Source organism: Bombina bombina, chromosome 2 (assembly GCF_027579735.1).
Source record: "Bombina bombina isolate aBomBom1 chromosome 2, aBomBom1.pri, whole genome shotgun sequence".
Classification (NCBI taxonomy): domain Eukaryota; kingdom Metazoa; phylum Chordata; class Amphibia; order Anura; family Bombinatoridae; genus Bombina; species Bombina bombina.
Window position 1 is genome coordinate 766,179,622 of NC_069500.1, and position 26,565 is coordinate 766,206,186.

The following is a 26,565-nucleotide window of genomic DNA, read 5'->3' on the forward strand; positions in this document are numbered from 1 at the left end:
ACTATTCCTACGGCAGATAGTACTTCATTTAAGGATCCTTTAGATAGGAAAATTGAATCCTTTCTAAGAAAAGCTTACTTATGTTCAGGTAATCTTCTTAGACCTGCTATATTTTTAGCGGATGTTGCTGCAGCTTCAACTTTTTGGTTAGAAGCTTTAGCGCAACAAGTAACAGATCATAATTTTATAGCATTATTATTATTCTATAACATGCTAATAATTTTATTTGTGATACCATCTTTTGATATCATTAGAGTTGATGTCAGGTATATGTCTCTAGCTATTTTAGCTAGAAAAGCTTTATGGATTAAACTTGGAATGCTGATATGTCTTCTAAGTCAACTTTGCTTTCCCTTTCTTTCCAGGGTAATAAATTATTATCTCAACTGTTTCTGGAAGGAAGGGAACTTTTTTACCAAAGGATAAAAAATCTAAGGTAAATTTAGGTCTAATAATCATTTTCGTTCCTTTCCTCACAATAAGGAACAAAAGCCTGATCCTTCATCCTCAGGAGCGGTATCAGTTTGGAAACTATTTCCAGTTTGGAATATATCCAAGCCTTATAGAAAACCTATAGCCAGCTCCTAAGTACCCATGAAGGTGCGGACCTTATTCCAGCTCAGCTGGTATGGGGCAGATTACGTTTTCTTCAAATAAATTTTGATCAATTCAGTTCTCAATTTCTGGTTTCAGAACATTGTTTCAGAAAGGTACAGAATTGGCTTCAGTTAAGGCCTCCTGCTAAGAGATTTTTTTCTTTCCCGTGTCCCAGTTAACACAGCAAAGGCTCAGCATTTCTGAAATGTGTTTTCAGATCTAGAGTTGGCTGGAGTAATTATGCCAGTTCCAGTTCTGGAACAGGGGCTGGGGTTTTATTTTATCTCTTCATTGTACCAAAGAAGGTCAATTCCTTCAGACCAGTTCCGGATCTATCAATATTGAATCGTTATGTAAGGATACCAACATTCAAGATGGTTACTGTAGGACTATCCTGCCTTTTGTTTAGCAAGGGCATTATATGTCTACAATAGATTTATAGGATGTGTATCTGCATATTCCGATTCATCCAGATCACTTTTAGTTTCTGAGATTCTCTTTTTAGACAAGCATTACCAGTTTTGTGGCTCTACCGTTTGGCCTAGCCTCAGTTCCAAGAATTTTTTCAAAGGTTCTCTGTGCCCTTCTTTCTGTAATCAGAGAACAGGGTTTTGGTATTTCCTTATTGGACGATATCTGGGTACTTGCTCAGTCTTCTCATTTTCGAAGAATCTCATACGAATCGACTTGTGTTGTTTCTTCAAGTTCATGGTTGGAGGATCAATTTACCAATCAGTTCATTGATTCCTCAGACAAGGGTAACCTTTTTAGGTTTCTAGATAGATTCAGTGTCTATGACTCTGTCCTTGTCAGACAAGAGAAGTTTAACATTGATATCAGCTTGTCAAAACCTTCAGTCACAATCATTCCCTTTGGTAGCCTTATGCATGGAAATTTTAGGTCTTAGGACTGCCGCATCAAATGCGATCTCCTTTGCTCGTTTTCACATGCGACCTCTTCAGCTCTGTATGCTGAACCAATGGTGCAGGGATTACTCAAAGATATCTCAATTAATATCTTTAAACCGATTATACGACACTCTCTGACATGGTGGACAGATCACCATCGTTTAGTTCAGGGGGCTTCTTTGTTCTTCCGACCTGGACTATAATCTCAACAGATGCAAGTCTTTCAGGTTGGGGAGCTGTGTGGGGGTATCTGACGGCACAAGGGGTTTGGGAATCTCAGGAGGTGAGATTTCCGATCAATATTTTGGAACTCCGTGCAATTTTCAGAGCTCTTCAGTCTTGGCCTCTTCTGAAGAGAGAGTTGTTCATTTGTTTTCAGATAGACAATGTCATAACTGTGGCATACATCAATCATCAAGGAGGGACTCTCAGTCCTCTGGCTATGACAGAAGTATCTCGAATTTCTCCAACATAGGTGTGTCCGGTCCACGGCGTCATCCTTACTTGTGGGATATTCTCTTCCCCAACAGGAAATGGCAAAGAGCCCAGCAAAGCTGGTCACATGATCCCTCCCAGGCTCCGCCTACCCCAGTCATTCTCTTTGCCGTTGTACAGGCAACATCTCCACGGAGATGGCTTAGAGTTTTTTAGTGTTTAACTGTAGTTTTTATTATTCAATCAAGAGTTTGTTATTTTGAAATAGTGCTGGTATGTACTATTTACTCAGAAACAGAAAAGAGATGAAGATTTCTGTTTGTATGAGGAAAATGATTTTAGCAACCGTAACTAAAATCCATGGCTGTTCCACACAGGACTGTTGAGAGCAATTAACTTCAGTTGGGGGAACAGTGTGCAGTCTCTTGCTGCTTGAGGTATGACACATTCTAACAAGACGATGTAATGCTGGAAGCTGTCATTTTCCCTATGGGATCCGGTAAGCCATGTTTATTACGATCGTAAATAAGGGCTTCACAAGGGCTTATTAAGACTGTAGACTTTTTCTGGGCTAAATCGATTCATTATTAACACATATTTAGCCTTGAGGAATCATTTTATCTGGGTATTTTGATATAATAATATCGGCAGGCACTGTATTAGACACCTTATTCCTTAGGGGCTTTCCCAAAGCATAAGCAGAGCCTCATTTTCGCGCCGGTGTGGCGCACTTGTTTTTTGAGAGGCATGGCATGCAGTCGCATGTGAGAGGAGCTCTGATACTTAGAAAAGACTTTCTGAAGGCGTCATTTGGTATCGTATTCCCCTTTGGGCTTGGTTGGGTCTCAGCAAAGCAGATACCAGGGACTGTAAAGGGGTTAAAGTTTAAAACGGCTTCGGTTCCGTTATTTTAAGGGTTAAAGCTTCCAAATTTGGTGTGCAATACTTTTAAGGCTTTAAGACACTGTGGTGAAAATTTGATAAATTTTGAACAATTCCTTCATGTTTTTTCGCAATTGCAGTAATAAAGTGTGTTCAGTTTAAAATTTAAAGTGACAGTAACGGTTTTATTTTAAAACGTTTTTGTACTTTGTTATCAAGTTTATGCCTGTTTAACATGTCTGAACTACCAGATAGACTGTGTTCTGAATGTGGGGAAGCCAGAATTCCTATTCATTTAAATAAATGTGATTTATGTGATAATGACAATGATGCCCAAGATGATTCCTCAAGTGAGGGGAGTAAGCATGGTACTGCATCATTCCCTCCTTCGTCTACACGAGTCTTGCCCACTCAGGAGGCCCCTAGTACATCTAGCGCGCCAATACTCCTTACTATGCAACAATTAACGGCTGTAATGGATAATTCTGTCAAAAACATTTTAGCCAAAATAAACACTTGTCAGCGTAAGCGCGGCTGCTCTGTTTTAGATACTGAAGAGCATGACGACGCTGATATTAATATCTCTGAAGGGCCCCTAACCCAGTCTGATGGGGCCAGGGAGGTTTTGTCTGAGGGAGAAATTACTGATTCAGGGAACATTTCTCAACAGGCTGAACCTGATGTGATTGCATTTAAATTTAAGTTGGAACATCTCCGCATTCTGCTTAAGGAGGTATTATCCACTCTGGATGATTGTGACAAGTTGGTCATCCCAGAGAAACTATGTAAAATGGACAAGTTCCTAGAGGTGCCGGGGCTCCCAGAAGCTTTTCCTATACCCAAGCGGGTGGCGGACATTGTTAATAAAGAATGGGAGAGGCCAGGTATTCCTTTCGTCCCTCCCCCCATATTTAAAAAATTGTTTCCTATGGTCGACCCCAGAAAGGACTTATGGCAGACAGTCCCCAAGGTCGAGGGAGCGGTTTCCACTTTAAACAAACGCACCACTATACCCATAGAGGATAGTTGTGCTATGGATAAAAAATTAGAAGGTTTGCTTAAAAAGATGTTTGTTCAGCAGGGTTACCTTCTACAACCAATTTCATGCATTGTCCCTGTCGCTACAGCCGCATGTTTCTGGTTCGATGAGCTGATAAAGGCGGTCGATAGTGATTCTCCTCCTTATGAGGAGATTATGGACAGAATCAATGCTCTCAAATTGGCTAATTCTTTCACCCTCGACGCCACTTTGCAATTGGCTAGGTTAGCGGCTAAGAATTCTGGTTTTGCTATTGTGGCGCGCAGAGCGCTTTGGTTGAAATCTTGGTCGGCTGATGCGTCTTCCAAGAACAAGCTACTTAACATTCCTTTCAAGGGGAAAACGCTGTTTGGCCCTGACTTGAAAGAGATTATCTCTGATATCACTGGGGGTAAGGGCCACGCCCTTCCTCAGGATCGGCCTTTCAAGGCAAAAAATAAACCTAATTTTCGTCCCTTTCGTAGAAACGGACCAGCCCAAGGTGCTACGTCCTCTAAGCAAGAGGGTAATACTTCTCAAGCCAAGCCAGCTTGGAGACCAATGCAAGGCTGGAACAAAGGAAAGCAGGCCAAGAAACCTGCCGCTGCTACCAAGACTGCATGAAATGTTGGCCCCCGATCCGGGACCGGATCTGGTGGGGGGCAGACTCTCTCTCTTCGCTCAGGCTTGGGCAAGAGATGTTCTGGATCCTTGGGCGCTAGAAATAGTCTCCCAAGGTTATCTTCTGGAATTCAAGGGACTTCCCCCAAGGGGGAGGTTCCACAGGTCTCAGACCAGAGTGGGTCATTGTCACGACCGACGCCAGTCTGATGGGCTGGGGCGCGGTCTGGGGATCCCTGAAAGCTCAGGGTCTTTGGTCTCGGGAAGAATCTCTTCTACCGATAAATATTCTGGAGCTGAGAGCGATATTCAATGCTCTCAAGGCTTGGCCTCAGCTAGCGAGGGCCAAGTTCATACGGTTTCAATCAGACAACATGACAACTGTTGCGTACATCAACCATCAGGGGGGAACAAGGAGTTCCCTAGCGATGGAAGAAGTGACCAAAATCATTCTATGGGCGGAGTCTCACTCCTGCCACCTGTCTGCTATCCACATCCCAGGAGTGGAAAATTGGGAAGCGGATTTTCTGAGTCGTCAGACATTGCATCCGGGGGAGTGGGAACTCCATCCGGAAATCTTTGCCCAAGTCACTCAGCTGTGGGGCATTCCAGACATGGATCTGATGGCCTCTCGTCAGAACTTCAAAGTTCCTTGCTACGGGTCCAGATCCAGGGATCCCAAGGCGGCTCTAGTGGATGCACTAGTAGCACCTTGGACCTTCAAACTAGCTTATGTGTTCCCGCCCTTTCCTCTCATCCCCAGGCTGGTAGCCAGGATCAATCAGGAGAGGGCGTCGGTGATCTTGATAGCTCCTGCGTGGCCACGCAGGACTTGGTATGCAGATCTGGTGAATATGTCATCGGCTCCACCTTGGAAGCTACCTTTGAGACGAGACCTTCTTGTTCAGGGTCCGTTCGAACATCTGAATCTGGTTTCACTCCAGCTGACTGCTTGGAGATTGAACGCTTGATTTTATCGAAGCGAGGGTTCTCAGATTCTGTTATCGATACTCTTGTTCAGGCCAGAAAGCCTGTAACTAGAAAGATTTACCACAAAATTTGGAAAAAATATATCTGTTGGTGTGAATCTAAAGGATTCCCTTGGGACAAGGTTAAGATTCCTAGGATCCTATCCTTCCTTCAAGAAGGATTGGAAAAAGGATTATCTGCAAGTTCCCTGAAGGGACAGATTTCTGCCTTGTCGGTGTTACTTCACAAAAAACTGGCTGCTGTGCCAGATGTTCAAGCTTTTGTTCAGGCTCTGGTTAGAATTAAGCCTGTTTACAAACCTTTGACTCCTCCTTGGAGTCTCAATTTAGTTCTTTCAGTTCTTCAGGGGGTTCCGTTTGAACCCTTGCATTCCGTTGATATTAAATTATTATCTTGGAAAGTTTTGTTTTTAGTTGCAATTTCTTCTGCCAGAAGAGTTTCAGAATTATCTGCTCTGCAGTGTTCTCCTCCTTATCTGGTGTTCCATGCAGATAAGGTGGTTTTACTTACTAAACCTGGTTTTCTTCCAAAAGTTGTTTCTAATAAAAACATTAACCAGGAGATTATCGTACCTTCTCTGTGTCCGAAACCAGTTTCAAAGAAGGAACGTTTGTTGCACAATTTGGATGTTGTTCGCGCTCTAAAATTCTATTTAGATGCTACAAAGGATTTTAGACAAACATCTTCCTTGTTTGTTGTTTATTCCGGTAAAAGGAGAGGTCAAAAAGCAACTTCTACCTCTCTCTCTTTTTGGATTAAAAGCATCATCAGATTGGCTTACGAGACTGCCGGACGGCAGCCTCCCGAAAGAATCACAGCTCATTCCACTAGGGCTGTGGCTTCCACATGGGCCTTCAAGAACGAGGCTTCTGTTGATCAGATATGTAGGGCAGCGACTTGGTCTTCACTGCACACTTTTACCAAATTTTACAAGTTTGATACTTTTGCTTCTTCTGAGGCTATTTTTGGGAGAAAGGTTTTGCAAGCCGTGGTGCCTTCCATTTAGGTGACCTGATTTGCTCCCTCCCTTCATCCGTGTCCTAAAGCTTTGGTATTGGTTCCCACAAGTAAGGATGACGCCGTGGACCGGACACACCTATGTTGGAGAAAACAGAATTTATGTTTACCTGATAAATTACTTTCTCCAACGGTGTGTCCGGTCCACGGCCCGCCCTGGTTTTTTAATCAGGTCTGATAATTTATTTTCTTTAACTACAGTCACCACGGTACCATATGGTTTCTCCTATGCAAATATTCCTCCTTAACGTCGGTCGAATGACTGGGGTAGGCGGAGCCTGGGAGGGATCATGTGACCAGCTTTGCTGGGCTCTTTGCCATTTCCTGTTGGGGAAGAGAATATCCCACAAGTAAGGATGACGCCGTGGACCGGACACACCGTTGGAGAAAGTAATTTATCAGGTAAACATAAATTCTGTTTTTTATTTGGGCGGAATCCAGCTCCTGTCTAATATCTGCGGTTCATATCCCAGGTATGGACAATTGGAAAGCGGATTATCTCAGTCGCCAAACGTTGCACCTGGGCGAATGGTCTTCACCCAGAGGTATTTCCTCAGATTGTTCAAATGTGGGAACTCCCAGAAATAGATCTGATGGCTTCTCATCTAAACAAGAAACTTCCCTGGTATCTGTCCGGATCCCGGGATCCTCGGGCGGAGGCAGTGGATGCATTATCTCTTCCTTACAAGTGTCATCCTGCCTATATCTTTCCGCCTCTAGTTCTTCTTCCAAGGGTATTCTCCAATATTCTAAAGGAATGCTCGTTTGTCCTGCTGATAGCTCCAGCATGGTCTCACAGGTTTTGGTATGCGGATCTTGTCCGGATGGCCTCTTGCCAGCTGTGGACTCTTCCGTTAAGACCAGTCTTTCTGTCTCAAGGTTCTTTTTTCCATCAGGATCTCAAAACCTTAATTTTAAGGTGTGGAGTTTGAACGCTTGATTCTTGGTCAAAGAGGTTTCTCTGACTCTGTGATTGATACTATGTGACAGGCTCGTAAATCTGTATCTAGAGAGATATATTATAGAGTCTGGAAGACTTATATTTCTTCAGGATGGTTTAGATAAAGGTTTGTCCGCAAGTTTCTTGAAAGACAAATCTCTGCTCTTTCTGTTCTTTTTCACAGAAGGATTGCTAATCTTCCTGATATTCATTGTTTTGTACAACCTTTGGTTCGTATAAAACTTGTCATTAAGTCAATTTCTCCTCCTTGGAGTTTGAATTTGGTTCTGGGGGCTCTTCAAGCTCCTCCTTTTGAACCCATGCATTCTTTAGTCATTATATTACTTTCTTGGAAAGTTTTGTTTCTTTTGGCCATCTCTTCTGCCAGAAGAGTCTCTGAATTATCTACTCTTTTTTGTGAGTCTCCTTTTCTGATTTTGCATCAGGATAAGGCGGTGCTGCGAACTTCTTTTGAATTTTTTACCTAAGGTTGTGAATTCTAACAACATTAGTAGAGAAATTGTGGTTCCTTCATTATGTCCTAATCCTATGAATTCTAAGGAGAAATCATTGCATTCTTTGGATGCTGTTAGAGCTTTGTAATATTATGTTGAAGCTACTAAGTCTTTCCGAAAGACTTCTAGTCTATTTGTCATCTTTTCCGGTTCTAGAAAAGACCAGAAAGCTTCTGCCATTTCTTTGGCATCTTGGATGAAATCTTTATTTCATCATGCCTATGTTGAGTCGGGTAACACTCCGCCTCAAAGGATTACAGCTCATTCTACTAGGTCAGTTTCTACTTCCTGGGCGTTTAAGAATGAAGCTTCGGTTGATCAGATTTGCAAAACAGCAACTTGGTCCTCTTTGCATACTTTTACTAAATTCTACCATTTGATGTGTTTTCTTCTTCTGAAGCAGTTTTTGGTAGAAACGTACTTCAGGCAGTGGTTTCAGTTTGAATCTTCTGCTTATGTTTTTTCATTAAAATTTTATTCTGGGTGTGGATTATTTTCAGCAGGAATTGGCTGTCTTTATTTTATCCCTCCCTCTCTAGTGACTCTTGTGTGGAAAGATCCACATCTTGGGTAATCATTATCCCATACGTCACTAGCTCATGGACTCTTGCTAATTACATGAAAGAAAACATAATTTATGTAAGAACTTACCTGACAAATTCATTTCTTTCATATTAGCAAGAGTCCATGAGGCCCGCCCTTTTTTGTGGTGGTTTTGATTTTTTTATATAAAGCACAATTATTCCAATTCCTTATTTTATATGCTTTCGCACTTTTTTCCTTATCACCCCACTTCTTGGCTATTCGTTAAACTGAATTGTGGGTGTGGTGAGGGGTGTATTTATAGGCATTTTAAGGTTTGGGAAACTTTGCCCCTCCTGGTAGGAATGTATATCCCATACGTCACTAGCTCATGGACTCTTGCTAATATGAAAGAAATGAATTTATCAGGTAAGTTCTTACATAAATTATGTTATTTCAAGTCATGCATAGTATGAGTATATTCTTAAAGGGATTTAATTTTCATTTTTTGCTCTTCTTCCATAAAGGAGGGTGGTCTACATTATCCTTTGAAGAAGACGTTTTCAGTTACTTGAAATATTTTTTCTACCAGCAGTCAGGATGAGAGTGTCTGACTGTTCCACGTGCCACCGTGCAAATGCTATTGTGTGGCTAAAATGTGTCTAATCCCAGTCATTGTTTTATGCTTCTGGAGATTTCTGATATACTAGATGTTATAGTCTCTGCTTCCTGATTTACCAGTAGATCTTTATTCTGACAGAGTTTGGAGTGTAGAGATTAACTGTTAATACCTTATTCTACTGCCATATTCTCATCTGCCTTGTTCAACTGGCTGCGACTGTCTGCTTTTTAGGCAACTTGAAATTTGTACCAAAACTTATCTTAACACATCATATTTCTTAAAGGGTTTTTCTGACTTGCTATTTTTTGGGGACTTACAGGTCCATAGCATTATTTAATTTACCTTTCTCATACTTTTGTAGTATAATATATAGGAACTTGCTTTCCAACCTTTTCTTGCCTGAGTTTTTTCTTACGTAGTAGTGTGGGTAATGGCTTTGCCTCTGCCTTATGATTTGTCTTGTAGAGACCAGTGAACATACTTCTCTCAGTACTGCACTTGCTGATACAGTGTTTCGGCTGCTCCCTTGGACCTCAATCACCTGGGTTTGTTCCTAGGGATCTGCACACTTTGACCTTTACTTTGTGGGTCTTCGCAGATTTACCCCTCTAGGGGCCAGCATGTGCATTTTAAATGTTGGTCTTTGATGGGAATGCAGAGATGTGAAGGGCTTATCCAAATTTTCTTTTGTTTATTGAAGTTGTTACTTGATCTTTTTAATCTTTTTTGGGTGCAATTCTGCTTCATGTTTGTCAGTAAGTTGCAGCATTCTAATGTTTTCTAAAGTTCTTGCAGAGGTTTAGGTAATGTATTGGAGCTTTGTTAAAGCAACATTTAAAATGATGGTAAATAAATACTTCACTATGCATTGTTCTGGTTTTAAAGGAGGAACACGTATTAAAATATTACGCTTTAAAAAAAAGTTTTTGTGTTACAGCTCTCAATGCCGGCAGGTGTTTGATCATTGGACCCCAAATTATGATTTGGGGAATTGTTAGACAAGATACAAATTGGACTTCCCTGCTACCAGTAATGTTTTTATGCATTTAGTTTCAGTTGCATTCTGATGGACCAGGTAGAATAACAATGTTATAACATCGTTTATCAAAGAGACTCAGGGTCATACTGTGATGTTTAGCTACTGTCCCCCAATTATTAAATACTAGATCCTACTATATTCCTCTTTTTCTTCTCTGTATCTGGGTTTTTGCGGACCTCTTCATGCATCTGATATCTATTTTTGTGTGTCTGCATATTTTATATTGTTAAATTACTTGTTTGTTGATTGTTTTTAAGACATGTATATCTTTCTTGTTTTAGTTTTAAAAAAAATTCTAAATTTGTCACAATAAGAAAAAACTAGTGTGATCCCTTACTCAAAAACATTGAACACTCCTCCACACACCACTGCAGTTCAAGTTACCATATTTTTTTCTTTCACTTTCTTCTTCCTACACACACTTTTTTCTCTCTCACTCCTCAAAAAATAGGCAATGAGTTTAAGATAAGAATATTATGGGGGGTCGCATGCATACTGATGTTTGGCCAATTCTAATCCGCTAACCACATTCTCTGTTAAACATCCGCTAAATTTTTTCACACTTCTTGCTACCCATCTTTATACGTTTTAGTGACCCCTAGTAGTGATTATTTTTGCCGCAGATTTTAGACATTTAAAGGACAGTAGCATGCTTTGCCATTGCAAGGTGTTGTTTAGCTGCTGATTAGTAACTACTCTCTTGTGCATTAGCTCAATTGTACACAGTGCATAACTAGGAATCAGCAACAAGCAAGTTGTAAAACGAGATGCTAGATAGTGTAATATATTCATAGCAAAGATTAGAATAAGAATAAGAATGTGAGGCATATATGCGCAGCCACCAATCCACAGCTCTTGAGAGTACCTAGCTATGCTTTTCAACAAACAATACCAAGAGAATAAAACAAATTTAGATATTAGAAGTAGATTGCAAAATTGTTAAAAAAATTGCATGCTCTCTGAATCAAGAAAGAAAAAAAAATGGGTTCCATGTCTTTTTAAATTATAGGAAAAGGGGACAAAATAGTAATAATGAAAGTATATTCCAAAGTTGTTTTTACTACATGCAATTTAAACATTTACATTACAAAGCATGTAATGTCCCTTTAAGGTTTATATGGTTTGAAAAATTTCTAGCCAAACCTAAACAGGCACTGTACACTTAGAGACCCACTGGTGGGAGCTGTTTATATGTTTCAAAGCTTTTTAGTCTGGCTGGTTAATCTAAGTGAAACTACTCTTGAAAAAAATAGGGTCACAATTGAACTTTGTAAACGTATTTCTTTAAATGCATTTATATGTAGTATGACCCAATTATTTATATTTAATACAGTGGGTCCAAGTTTGCTCATTCAAGGGAAAATGATGAAATGTTCTAAGGCACTAGAGCCCCTTACCATTGCACTATTGTGTGCCTCTAATTGTCTGTTTAGTGCCTCATAGGGGTTAAACACATAGTTAAAAGGACATTAAACACCTCTTCTGTTTGTGCAAAAATGTAACTTGTCCAATGCTCCCTAGAGAGGCCAAAGAGCGAAAACTGCATCTTGCAAATGCTGAAAATCAAATTGCCGGTTCAAACAGTTTGCAGCATCTTCAAAACCTAGGTTACAGATTTTGCTTTTTGGTCCCTCCATGTCCTTTTAAAGTGTTGTTTGAAGCAGCAATTACAGTAATAGGTGGCAAGTACTACACACACGCAGCACCTGATTGCCTCACTTCTCAGAGGGTTGCTGTAGTGCAATAATAACATGCTCGAACATGCTTAAACATTTTACTGCTGCACTATTTTATGTCCCTTTAAATCTTCCATTCTTAAGTGAAAATGTAGTGATTTGTGTTTTTATTCTGCATTCTTGTTCATTTTATTTCATAAATTAATTACTGAAACCTTCCCTGGTGCATTCTTTTCATCTATTGTAATGATTCTTTATATTCTATATATTCTAACAAATGTCATATTCAACCTATTCATTTTATAGAGAAAACATTGGTAAAGCGTAATTTCAGCAGCATGTGATCAGGAACAGCCCTACAAAATACACATAAGAGGCCCCTCTTGTAGTGTATTTGTCTTAAACATGGGTTGTGTAATCAGTTATTTGTTTTCCATCTCTCAAATGCTTCGAAAAAGCAAAACACAGAGGAAACCACTTTACTTTCAGAACCCTCTCTGATCTTTGAATGGGTACCAACTGCTGCCGGATACACTGAGCACAGACCGTTAGGGCAGTTTTTCTTGGTAATTACCCCCCAAGACTAAGACAAGGGGAATAGGGATCTATTTATTATGGGGCAATTCCTGAAAACGGTGCTTATACGATCAAGATTGCAAAATCAAAGCAACTAAATTTATGAGCATTTTTTTTTCCCTAGTGTTCTGGAAGTTTTCAAATACATCTAGATATAAAATCATTCTTAGTTCATTGGAAAAAATGTCTCCTCACCGTTGTCAATGGTTCATGTTTCAAATGTATTTGTCACCAATGTAATAAAAGCTGTGTCTTTAGACGTAGACACTCGTGCAGAACTCCTCCAATAAAGTTTGCTAAATTATTTCATGAATTTCATTCTCAAAACCTATCCAAGAACAAACAGACTATAAGAGAAAGCTGCAGCTTAAGGGTTAATACAACAGGAGATATTTTAGATAGACTGATGATGGCCAACTTTGTAAATACATGGGTGCTGCAGATCAGTATATATTTTGTGTCTATTACTGTGTATAAATGTATGGCTATTACACACAATTAATTATATATTTTCTACAATTGCCCGTGGTACAGGGCCAGATTTAGATAAGATTGCAGGATAGCGTCTTTATGCTGTTCTCTCCTCCAGAGCGTTTTTTTTGCCCACCCACCATTTTTTTTTCTGGGGCTACATAAACTATGTCCTTCTTCTTAGTTCTGCTATTTTTAAGAGGGCTGCAAAACAAGTGTAGAGGGCATGTGCCTGGTTTAAATTGTTGGACATTCTAACGAGGTCTTTTTTTAAACAAGAGTAGTTATTGGATAGCCAAATAAAAAAAAAAACTGTGGTATAGCCATAAAAGTATTTGCTGTTTAAACAGCTTTTGGATGTTCAAGTAGTACATAAACAAATGCTGTCTTCCATAAATCCGTCTTACTGTCCTCTATGCTGCTATCATTATAATATGTAGCTGGGGTAAAACTGTAAGCTGCTGTCATTTTAGTAAGTATTCTGATTTGGATCTGTCTTGCAGCACCAGACTCCTGATCCCTTTGCCGCCACCTTCCCCGGATCTGCATTTTCAGAGGATCCATTTAAAAGCAAGCATGATATCCCAGCATTACCCCCCAAGAGGAGTGTCCCTCCCCGGCCAAAACCTCCTAGTGGTAAGTTTTTAAAGGACACTTGTATGGTTGTTCAGGGGGCTGTTTAAAATAGCTTTGTTACACAGTTATGGTAGCTTAGTAAATAACAATACCATGCACATGTAGTAGTTTGTTTAGCATCCTCTAAGTTACAAGTTACAAGCAGCACACAGAATGTTGAGACTTCATTTCTCCAACATAGGTGTGTCCGGTCCACGGCGTCATCCTTACTTGTGGGATATTCTCTTCCCCAACAGGAAATGGCAAAGAGTCCCAGCAAAGCTGGTCACATGATCCCTCCTAGGCTCCGCCCACCCCAGTCATTCTCTTTGCCGTTGCACAGGCAACATCTCCACGGAGATGGTTAAGAGTTTTTTGGTGTTTAAATGTAGTTTTTATTCTTCAATCAAGTGTTTGTTATTTTAAAATAGTGCTGGTATGTACTATTTACTCTGAAACAGAAAAAAGATGAAGATTTCTGTTTGTAAGAGGAAGATGATTTTAGCAGAAGTTACTAAAATCGATTGCTGTTTCCACACAGGACTGTTGAGATGAAGTAACTTCAGTTGGGGGAAACAGTTGGCAGACTTTTCTGCTTAAGGTATGACTGGCCATATTTCTAACAAGACTATGTAATGCTGGAAGGCTGTCATTTCCCCTTATGGGGACCGGTAAGCCATTTTCTTAGTTAAATAAAAGAATAAAGGGCTTCATAAGGGCTTAAAAAACTGGTAGACATTTTTCTGGGCTAAAACGTTTGCTTTGCTAGGCATATTTTGCAGATTCTAACTATTAATGGTTATTATAATCTTGGGGATTGTTTATAAAAACGGCAGGCACTGTGTTGGACACCTTTTTCAGATGGGGGCCTTTTCTAGTTATAGACAGAGCCTCATTTTCGCGCCACTAATGCGCAGTTGTTTTTGGAGAGCAAGGCATGCAGATGCATGTGTGAGGAGCTAAGAATCACTGAAAAAGCTTATAGAAGGCATCATTTGGTATCGTATTCCCCTCTGGGCTTGGTTGGGTCTCAGCAAAGCATATAGCTGGGACTGTATAGGGGTTAAATGTAAAAACGGCTCCGGTTCCGTTAATTTAAGGGTTAAAGCTCTGAAATTTGGTGTGCAATACTTTTAATGCTTTAAGACACTGTGGTGAAATTTTGGTGAATTTTGAACAATTCCTTCATACTTTTTCACATATTCAGTAATAAAGTGTTTTCAGTTTGAAATTTAAAGTGACAGTAACGGTTTTATTTTAAAACGTTTTTTGTGCTTTGTTGACAAGTTTAAGCCTGTTTAACATGTCTGTACCATCAGATAAGCTATGTTCTATATGTATGAAAGCCAAGGTGTCTCCCCATTTAAATTTGTGATAATTGTGCCATAGTGTCCAAACAAAGTAAGGACAGTAATGCCACAGATAATGATATTGCCCAAGATGATTCCTCAAATGAGGGGAGTAAACATGATACTACATCATCCCCTTCTGTGTCTACACCAGTTTTGCCCACACAAGAGGCCCCTGGTACATCTAGTGCGCCAATTCTTATTACCATGCAACAATTAACGGCTGTAATGGATAACTCTATAGCAAACATTTTATCCAAAATGCCTACTTATCAGAGAAAGCGCGATTGCTCTGTTTTAAACACTGAAGAGCAAGAGGACGCTGATGATAACTGTTCTGACATACCCTCACACCAATCTGAAGGGGCCATGAGGGAGGTTTTGTCTGAGGGAGAAATTTCAGATTCAGGAAAAATTTCTCAACAAGCTGAACCTGATGTTGTGACATTTAAATTTAAATTAGAACATCTCCGCGCACTGCTTAAGGAGGTATTATCTACTCTGGATGATTGTGACAATTTGGTCATTCCAGAGAAATTATGTAAGATGGACAAGTTCCTAGAGGTTCCGGTGCCCCCGACGCTTTTCCTATACCCAAGCGGGTGGCGGACATAGTAAATAAAGAGTGGGAAAGGCCCGGCATACCTTTTGTCCCCCCCCCCTATATTTAAGAAATTATTTCCTATAGTCGACCCCAGAAAGGACTTATGGCAGACAGTCCCCAAGGTCGAGGGGGCGGTTTCTACTCTAAACAAACGCACTACTATTCCTATCGAAGATAGTTGTGCTTTCAAAGATCCTATGGATAAAAAATTAGAGGGTTTGCTTAAAAAGGTTTTTGTTCAGCAAGGTTACCTTCTACAACCAATTTCATGCATTGTTCCTGTCACTACGGCAGCGTGTTTCTGGTTCGAGGAACTAGAAAAGTCGCTCAATAAAGAATCTTCGTATGAGGAGGTTATGGACAGAGTTCAAGCACTTAAATTGGCTAACTCTTTTATTTTAGATGCCGCTTTGCAATTAGCTAGATTAGCGGCGAAAAATTCAGGGTTTGCTATCGTGGCGCGCAGAGCGCTTTGGCTAAAGTCTTGGTCAGCGGATGTGTCTTCCAAGACAAAATTGCTTAACATCCCTTTCAAGGGTAAAACATTATTTGGACCTGATTTGAAAGAGATTATTTCAGACATCACTGGGGGAAAGGGCCACGCCCTCCCACAGGATAGGTCTTTTAAGGCTAAAAATAAGCCTAATTTTCGTCCCTTTCGCAGAAACGGACCAGCCTCTAATTCTACATCCTCTAAGCAAGAGGGTAATACTTCACAACCCAAACCAGCCTGGAGACCAATGCAAGGCTGGAACAAGGGTAAGCAGGCCAAGAAGCCTACCACTGCTACCAAAACAGCATGAAGGGATGGCCCCCGATCCGGGACCGGATCTGGTGGGGGGCAGACTTTCTCTCTTTGCTCAGGCTTGGGCAAGAGATGTTCAGGATCCTTGGGCGCTAGAAATAGTTTCTCAAGGTTATCTCCTGGAGTTCAAGGAACTACCCCCAAGGGGAAGGTTCCACAGGTCTCAATTATCTTCAAACCAAATAAAAAGACAGGCATTCTTACATTGTGTAGAAGACCTGTTAAAGATGGGAGTGATTCATCCTGTTCCAATAAGAGAACAAGGAATGGGTTTTTATTCCAACCTGTTCATAGTTCCCAAAAAAGAGGGAACATTCAGACCAATTTTGGATCTCAAGATCCTAAACAAATTTCTCAAGGTTCCATCGTTCAAAATGGAAACTATTCGAACGATCCTACCTAATATCCAGGAAAATCAATTTGACTACCGTGGATTTAAAGGATGCGTACCTATATATTCCTATCCACAAGGAACATCATCAGTTCCTAAGGTTCGCTTTTCTGGACAAGCATTACCAGTTTGTGGCACTTCCATTCGGATTAGCCACTGCTCCAAGGATTTTCACAAAGGTACTAGGGTCCCTTCTAGCGGTTCTAAGACCAAGGGGCATTGCAGTAGTACCTTACTTGGACGACATCCTGATTCAAGCGTCGTCTCTGTCAAAAGCAAAGGCTCATACGGACATCGTCCTAGCCTTTCTCAGATCTCACGGATGGAAGGTGAACAAAGAAAAAAGTTCTCTGTCCCCGTCAACAAGAGTTCCCTTCTTTGGAACAATAATAGATTCCTTAGAAATGAGGATTTTTCTGACAGAGGTCAGAAAATCAAAAATTCTAAGCTCTTGTCAAGTACTTCATTCTGTTCTTCGTCCTTCCATAGCGCAGTGCATGGAAGTAATAGGATTGATGGTTGCAGCAATGGACATAGTTCCTTTTGCACGAATTCATCTAAGACCATTACAACTGTGCATGCTCAAACAGTGGAATGGGGATTATACAGACTTGTCTCCGACGATTCAAGTAGATCAAAAGACCAGAGATTCACTCCGTTGGTGGCTGACCCTGGACAATCTGTCACAGGGAATGAGCTTCCGCAGACCAGAGTGGGTCATTGTCACGACCGACGCCAGTCTGGTGGGCTGGGGCGCGGTCTGGGAACCCCTGAAAGCTCAGGGTCTATGGTCTCGGGAAGAATCTCTTCTCCCGATAAACATTCTGGAACTGAGAGCGATATTCAATGCTCTCAAAGCTTGGCCTCAACTAGCAAAGGCCAAATTCATAAGGTTTCAATCAGACAACATGACGACTGTTGCATATATCAATCATCAGGGGGGAACAAGGAGTTCCCTGGCGATGGAAGAAGTGACCAAAATAATTCAATGGGCGGAGGATCACTCCTGCCACTTGTCTGCAATCCACATCCCAGGAGTGGAAAATTGGGAAGCGGATTTTCTGAGTCGTCAGACTTTCCATCCGGGGGAGTGGGAACTCCATCCGGAAATCTTTGCCCAAATAACTCAATTATGGGGCATTCCAGACATGGATCTGATGGCGTCTCGTCAGAACTTCAAGGTTCCTTGCTACGGGTCCAGATCAGGGATCCCAAGGCGACTCTAGTAGATGCACTAGTAGCACCTTGGACCTTCAACCTAGCTTATGTATTCCCACCGTTTCCTCTCATTCCCAGGCTGGTAGCCAGGATCAATCAGGAGAGGGCTTCGGTGATCTTGATAGCTCCTGCGTGGCCACGCAGGACTTGGTATGCAGACCTGGTGAATATGTCATCGGCTCCACCATGGAAGCTACCTTTGAGACAGGACCTTCTTGTTCAAGGTCCATTCGAACATCCGAATCTGGTTTCCCTCCAACTGACGGCTTGGAGATTGAACGCTTGATTTTATCAAAGCGTGGGTTTTCAGATTCTGTAATAGAAAGCCTGTAACTAGAAAAATTTACCATAAAATATGGAAAAAATATATCTGTTGGTGTGAATCTAAAGGATTCCCATGGAACAAGATAAAAATTCCTAAGATTCTATCCTTTCTACAAGAAGGTTTGGAGAAAGGATTATCTGCAAGTTCTCTGAAGGGACAGATCTCTGCTTTATCTGTTTTACTTCACAAAAGGCTGGAAGCTGTGCCAGATGTTCAAGCATTTGTTCAGGCTCTGGTTAGAATCAAGCCTGTTTACAGACCTTTGACTCCTCCCTGGAGTCTAAATCTAGTTCTTTCAGTTCTTCAAGGGGTTCCGTTTGAACCCTTACATTCCGTAGATATTAAGTTATTATCTTGGAAAGTTTTGTTTTTGGTTGCAATTTCTTCTGCTAGAAGAGTTTCAGAGTTATCTGCTCTGCAGTGTTCTCCGCCCTATCTGGTGTTCCATGCAGATAAGGTGGTTTTGCGTACTAAGCCTGGTTTTCTTCCGAAAGTTGTTTCCAACAAAAATATTAACCAGGAGATAGTTGTACCTTCTTTGTGTCCGAATCCAGTTTCAAAGAAGGAACGTTTGTTACACAATTTGGACGTAGTCCGTGCTCTAAAATTCTATTTAGAGGCTACTAAAGATTTCAGACAAACATCTTCCTTGTTTGTTGTTTATTCTGGTAAAAGGAGAGGTCAAAAAGCGACTTCTACCTCTCTTTCCTTTTGGCTTAAAAGCATTATCCGATTGGCTTATGAGACTGCCGGACGGCAGCCTCCTGAAAGAATCACAGCTCACTCCACTAGGGCTGTGGCTTCCACATGGGCCTTCAAGAACGAGGCTTCTGTTGACCAGATATGTAAGGCAGCGACTTGGTCTTCACTGCACACTTTTGCCAAATTTTACAAATTTGATACTTTTGCTTCTTCGGAGGCTATTTTTGGGAGAAAGGTTTTGCAATCTGTGGTGCCTTCCGTTTAGGTGACCTGATTTGCTCCCTCCCTTCATCCGTGTCCTAAAGCTTTGGTATTGGTTCCCACAAGTAAGGATGACGCCGTGGACCGGACACACCTATGTTGGAGAAAACAGAATTTATGCTTACCTGATAAATTACTTTCTCCAACGGTGTGTCCGGTCCACGGCCCGCCCTGGTTTTTTTAATCAGGTCTGATGAATTATTTTCTCTAACTACAGTCACCACGGTATCATATGATTTCTCCTATATATATTCCTCCTGTCCGTCGGTCGAATGACTGGGGTGGGCGGAGCCTAGGAGGGATCATGTGACCAGCTTTGCTGGGACTCTTTGCCATTTCCTGTTGGGGAAGAGAATATCCCACAAGTAAGGATGACGCCGTGGACCGGACACACCGTTGGAGAAAGTAATTTATCAGGTAAGCATAAATTCTGTTTTTCAAGGAATGTAGCTCGGTTGATAGAGATTCTGCAACTCTTTGTGTTTAAACCCTCAGCAAAGGTGTTAAACACACAGTTAAAGTAGAGCTTGGGAATTCCAGAGCAGTGACAGTTGCACAGCTGAGCTGTGTGACTACCGCTGCAGATTGGGTAAGTAGCAGTTTCTGTCCCTGACCAGCGGTGATCTGCTCTTTAAGCAAAAAATAAAAAATCAACATATAAAATAAATATTTTTAAACTGTCTTTTTGGCACAGTTTTCAGTGTTTGATGTTGTTATTATTATTATTATCATTTATTTGTATAGCACTGCCAAAATTCCGTAGCGCTGGATGTTGCAGAGTTGTCTAGAAACACACCCCTTGAAAAGCCTTGTTTTCGTGCTCATGGTCCTTTATTTATTTTTCTCCTGTGAACAGTTGCACTACTCTTAAGGTGAAATTTGAGAATTCCTATAATATTATCCTATACACAGAAAATCTGAAATATGCATTTTAGTGTAAAATTCTATTTACTAGGCTTGAGTAGTGTTTTTATTGGGGAATTAAGTTTGTTTATACCTTAAATGCCCCTTTAACAAGGATATATATATATATATGTGTGTGTGTGTGTGTGTATGTGTGTGTATATATATGTATATATATATATATATATATATATATATATATATTTCCATCTAAAGGGGAGGAGAGTACACGGCTTCATTCATTACAGCTGCATTTCTTACTGTTGGGAAATACTGAACCTGGCCACCAGGAGGAGGCAAAGACACCCCAGCCAAAGGCTTAAATACCTCTCTTACTCCCCTCATCCCCCAGTCATTCTGAGGTTTCTTATGGAAGGTATTACTCTTCACAATGGGACAGGAGTTTTAAGTAGGCCCTATAAGGCTTCTCAGTGAGGGCTTGGGTGAAAGTTAGAGTCCGGAGATGCAGGGAGAGTCTCTTTTGCGAAACCATCCTGACTCATATTAACAGCTGCTACTGCAATCTGCGTTGACCAGTTTCGCAGACTGCTTTCTTCTCTCAAGTCCATGTCAGGAGCGCTGCTATGACCTGTCACACTTGAAGGGCCAAGTTCCTGTTCCACAGCGTGGATTCTGGTAAGATTGTTTCATTTTATACACAATGTTAACATTAAAAGACAGGGCCACAGAGTTTGGCGCCTTTTATCTTTACAGAATCAAGGTTTAATATTCCTGGTAGGGGGATTATTGAACAGGGGGGGGTTATACATGATATTGTTTGTGTCATTGCTGCGCTATGCGGGATTAGGCTCTGGTAATGTGTGGAACTATCAGGTTCTTTTCCGGGAGTTTTTGCATGGTCCTTTTTTGGCGTGTTTTCTCCTTTAGGCAGGGGCGGTCCTGCAAGGCACCTGTGTGACCGGTGGGGCTCTTCACTTCCGGTCTGATCTGCGACGGAGGAGACAAAGCGGTTTCTGTAGTCCGGTTCATAGGAGGTGGTGAGTGCCCTGGCCATTGGCGGTTATAAAGGTGCCTGTTAGTTTCTCTTTTATTCTAATAAAAGCGCAAGCTATGGAGGATTCTGGCGCGTTAGAGGGTTCTCCCTCTTTGACAAAGTCTCATACCTGTGTTTGTGAGGTTCCGGTAGACCAACCTGCCCAATTATGTTCCACATGCCTTGAGAGGGTTGAGACATCTAAGACTAAAAGAATGTCTAGTACCACTGAGCCGTCCACTTCTGAGGGTTCTCCGTCCCATGAGGTGCATTCCTGAGTTGAGTCCCCTATTGCACATGCAGCACCCCGGGGTCCAACAGTTGCCCCTTCGGGAGAGATATGTTGGCCACTAGATTTTGTAGATCAACTGCAGACGGCGGTTTCTAAAGTGATCCACGCCTTACCACGTTCTGCTAAGCGCAAGCGTAGGGCCTTTCAGAGCGGCCCGACTCAGGACTTGTCTTCGTCAGATGCTCCTGCGGAGTGGTTCGAGAAGGGGCCCACTCCGACACATAGGAGGGGACTCCTTCTTCTGGGTCGAAGCATGGCTATAGGTTTAAAATTGAGAATTTGCACTTTTTGCTAAAGCAAGTGCTTGCTACTCTAGAGGTTCCGGAGCCGAAGCTTCCAGAGGAACCTTCTATCCCTAAGCTAGGTAAGGTTTATGAGGACAGGGTGGTACCCCAGACCTTTCCGGTTCCTATAAAGATTGCTAACATTATCATGAACGAATGGGCTCGATTAGGGTTCTTCCTTTTCACCTTCCTAGTTATTTAAGAAACTTTTCCCCGTTCCGGAGGCTCAGTTGTAGTTGTGGGGGACCATTCCTATGGTGGATGGGGCCATCTCCATGCTTGCTAAGCCAACAACTATTCCCCTAGAAGGGTTTGTTTTTCAGCCGGCGGCAGCTGTAGCCACGGTTCCTGGAGCTGCGTCATATTGGTGTGATTCCCTGAGTGAAATGATTGAGGGTGAACCCTCTTTCAAAGAGGTGCAGGAAAAGATTAAGGCTTTAAAGGTAGCCAATTCTTTAATTTGCGACACCAATATGCAAATTATTCGCCTGAATGCTAAGGTGTCAGGGTTTTCGGTTTTAGCGCGCATTGCCTTGAGGCTAACATCTTGGTCGGCGGACATGACCTCTAAATTGAGTTTGCTGTCCCTGCCCTTTCAAGGAAAGATTCTGTTCGGTCCAGGCCTGGACTCGATCATTTCCACGGTTACGAGAGGCAAAAGTGCCTTCCTACCCCAAGATAAGAAAGCTAAACTGAAAGCTACTTTCGTCCCTTTCATGTGGAAAAGGCCCAGCGCCAACAGCCCGCCCCAAAAGCAGATCCAGTCCAAGGGAACTTGGAAGCCTGCTCAGTCTTGGAACAAGTCCAAACAGAACAAGAAGCCAGCAGAGACCAAGTCGGCATGAAGGGGCAGCCCTCGACAGCTCTATGGACCGAGTTGGGGGGCAGGTTATCTCTATTCTCCGAAGCCTGGTTGCAGGATGTTCAGGACCCCTGGGTTCTGGAGGTTGTCTTCCAGGGTTACAGGATAGGATTCAAGTCCTTCCCTCCCAGGGGCAGATTCCTCATGTCAAACCTGCCATTGAGGCCAGAAAAGAAAGAAGCCTTTCTAGGATGTGTGAGGGATCTTTCCTCTCTAGGTGTTATCGTACCAGTACCCCTTGCAGAAAGAGGTCTAGGGTATTATTCAAATCTGTTCGTAGTTCCAAAAAAGGAGGGCCTGTTCTGCCCAATTTTGGATCTGAAGTGTTTAAACAAGTTTTTGTCCGTTCCATCGTTCAAAATGGAAACGATCAGGTCCATTTTGCCCCTAGTTCAAGAGGGGCCGTTCATGACCACAATAGACTTGAAGGATGCCTACCTTCATGTTCCAATTCACAGGGACCTTTTCAAGTTCCTGAGATTTGCATTCCTGGACCAGCACTTCCAGTTTGTGGCCCTTCCTTTCGGTCTGGCGACGGCCCCAAGACTTTTCATGAAGGTTCTCGGGGCCCTGCTTGCTGTAGCCAGATCCAGGGGCATTGTGGTGGCACCCTATCTAGACGACATCCTGGTTCAGGCGCCGTCCTTCAGTCAGACAGTGGACTATTCAAGTTCTCTGCTCCTGTTACTTCAATCTCATGGTTGGAAGATAAACTCCGGAAAGAGCTCCCTGATACCCAGCACCAAGGTGGAGTTTCTGGGCACGATCATATACTCGGTGTCCATAAAGATTTTTCTCATGGATCAGAGATGCAGAAAGCTTGCGTCCTCTTGTCTGGCCCTTTGATCCTCAGAGAGGCCCTCAGTGGCCCAATGTATGGAAGTGATTGGGCTCATGGTCTCCAGCATAGACATAATTCCGTGTGCCAAGTTTCATCTCAGGCCTCCCTCTGTTGGTGGATCCGCCTGGAACAACTGTCCATGGGGACATTCTTCTTGAGACCGTCCCTGGGAGATTGTGAACATGGACTCGAGTTTGGTGTGATGGGGAGCTGTTTGGGGGGCCAGTCTGGCACAGGGGAATGGTCTTGGTTGCAGTCCTGTTTACCAATAAATATCCTGGAACGAAGGCATGGCCCCACCTGGGGGCGTTCAACTTCATAAGGTTTCAGACGGACAACATTACCTTGGTGGCTTACATCGACCATCAGGGGGGTACGGGGAGCTCCCTCGCAATGAGGCAGGTGTCTCAGATACTGGAATGGGCAGAGGCCCACAACTGCTCGCTTTTGGCATTTCACATCCCGGGTGTAGACAACTGGGAAGCAGACTTTCTCAGCAGGCAAACATTCCACGCGGGGGAATGGTCTCTTCACCCCGAGGTGTTTGCGGATATTTGTCTCAGATGGGGGACACCGGAGAATGATTTCATGGCATCCAGACTCAATTGCAAACTTCCCCGTTACAGGTCGAGGGACCCCCAGGCAGAGCTGATAGATGCATTAGCGGTGCCTTGGGGGTTCGATCTAGCTTACATTTTTCCTCCATTACCACTTCTACCTCGTGTAGGGGCACGCATAAAGCAGGAGAGAGCGTTGACCATTCTGATTGCTCCTTCGTGGCCGCGGAGGACGTGGTTTGCGGATCTGGTGGGGATGTCATCCTCTCCGCCGTGGAGGTTACCTTGTCATAGGGATCTGTTAGAACAGGATCCTTTCCAACATCAGAATCTCAATTCTCTAAGGCTGACTGTGTGGAGATTGAACGCTTAGTCCTAGCTAAGAGAGGTTTTTCTGCAAGTGTGATTGACACTCTAGTTCAGGCAAGGAAGCCAGTCACTCGGCGCATCTACCATAAGGTGTGGAGGACTTACTTGTCCTGGTGTGAGAAGCATGGATATCCTTGGCATAAGGTGAAGGTATGCAGGATTCTGTCCTTTCTCCAAGATGGTTTGGAGAAGGGTCTTGCCGCTAGTTGCTTTAAGGGACAGATTTCGGCATTATCTGTTTTGTTACACAGGAGACTCGCTGAGCTCCCTGACATCCAATCCTTTGTTCAGGCTTTGTCTCGAATCGGGCTTGTCTTTAGGCAGTCTGCTCCCCCGTGGAGCTTAAACTTGGTCCTTAGGGTTTTGCAACCGGTTCCGTTTGAGCCTTTGCATTCCCTGGACATTAAGATTCTGTCCTGGAAGGTTCTTTTCTTGTTGGCCATTGCATCGGCTCGCAGAGTATCTGAACTGGCGGCCTTGCAACATGGGCCACCTTATCTGGTTTTTCATTTGGATAAGGCTGTTCTTTGGACCGGCTTGGGATTTCTTCCCAAGGTGGTGTCCAATCGTAACATCAATCAGGAAATAGTTGTTCCTTCTCTGTGCCCTAACCCTTCTTCTTCGAAGGAGCGGTTACTTCATAATCTAGATGTGGTCCATGCCCTGAAGTTCTATCTTCAGGCTACAAAGGACTTTAGACAATCTACGTCTCTTTTTGTTGTGTATTCAGGGAGGTGCAGGGGTCAGAGGGCTTCAGCTACTTCTTTGTCTTTTTGGCTGTGGAGCTTGATCCGTTTGGCTTACGAGACAGCGGGACATAAGCCTCCTCAAAGGATCACGGCTCAATTCCTAATAGTAATGAATGAAGCCGTGGACTCTCCTCCCCACGATGGAAATGAAATTATCAGGTAAGCATAATTTATGTTTTATTTATATATATATATATGTGTGTGTGTGTGTATTTATGTATATGTGTGTGTGTATACAGGGAGTGCAGAATTATTAGGCAAGTTGTATTTTTGAGGATTAATTTTATTATTGAACAACAACCATGTTCTCAATGAACCCAAAAAACTCATTAATATCAAAGCTGAATATTTTTGGAAGTAGTTTTTAGTTTGTTTTTAGTTATAGCTATTTTAGGGGGATATCTGTGTGTACAGGTGACTATTACTGTGCATAATTATTAGGCAACTTAACAAAAAACAAATATATACCCATTTCAATTATTTATTTTTACCAGTGAAACCAATATAACATCTCAACATTCACAAATATGCATTTCTGACATTCAAAAACAAAACAAAAACAAATCAGTGACCAATATAGCCACCTTTCTTTGCAAGGACACTCAAAAGCCTGCCATCCATGGATTCTCTCAGTGTTTTGATCTGTTCACCATCAACATTGCATGCAGCAGCAACCACAGCCTCCCAGACACTGTTCAGAGAGGTGTACTGTTTTCCCTCCTTGTAAATCTCACATTTGATGATGGACCACAGGTTCTCAATGGGGTTCAGATCAGGTGAACAAGGAGGCCATGTCATTAGATTTTCTTCTTTTATACCCTTTCTTGCCAGCCACGCTGTGGAGTACTTGGACGCGTGTGATGGAGCATTGTCCTGCATGAAAATCATGTTTTTCTTGAAGGATGCAGACTTCTTCCTGTACCACTGCTTGAAGAAGGTGTCTTCCAGAAACTGGCAGTAGGACTGGGAGTTGAGCTTGACTCCATCCTCAACCCGAAAAGGCCCCACAAGCTCATCTTTGATGATACCAGCCCAAACCAGTACTCCACCTCCACCTTGCTGGCGTCTGAGTCGGACTGGAGCTCTCTGCCCTTTACCAATCCAGCCACGGGCCCATCCATCTGGCCCATCAAGACTCACTCTCATTTCATCAGTCCATAAAACCTTAGAAAAATCAGTCTTGAGATATTTCTTGGCCCAGTCTTGACGTTTCAGCTTGTGTGTCTTGTTCAGTGGTGGTTGTCTTTCAGCCTTTCTTACCTTGGCCATGTCTCTGAGTATTGCACACCTTGTGCTTTTGGGCACTCGTGATGTTGCAGCTCTGAAATATGGCCAAACTGGTGGCAAGTGGCATCTTGGCAGCTGCACGCTTGACTTTTCTCAGTTCATGGGCAGTTATTTTGCGCCTTGGTTTTTCCACACGCTTCTTGCGACCCTGTTGACTATTTTGAATGAAACGCTTGATTGTTCGATGATCACGCTTCAGAAGCTTTGCAATTTTAAGAGTGCTGCATCCCTCTGCAAGATATCTCACTATTTTTTACTTTTCTGAGCCTGTCAAGTCCTTCTTTTGACCCATTTTGCCAAAGGAAAGGAAGTTGCCTAATAATTGTGC

General features: G+C 42.4%; 1 protein-coding gene across 1 annotated transcript in view; it reads left to right on the forward strand.

Moving 5' to 3' along the window:
* Positions 1-26,565, forward strand: part of EPS15L1 (epidermal growth factor receptor pathway substrate 15 like 1) — a 732,190-nt gene that overhangs the window by 556,273 nt on the left and 149,352 nt on the right. The window contains exon 22 of the mRNA XM_053700047.1: positions 13,333-13,465. Coding sequence (XP_053556022.1) covers positions 13,333-13,465 — 133 coding nt within the window. The remainder of the gene's footprint in view (positions 1-13,332; positions 13,466-26,565) is intronic.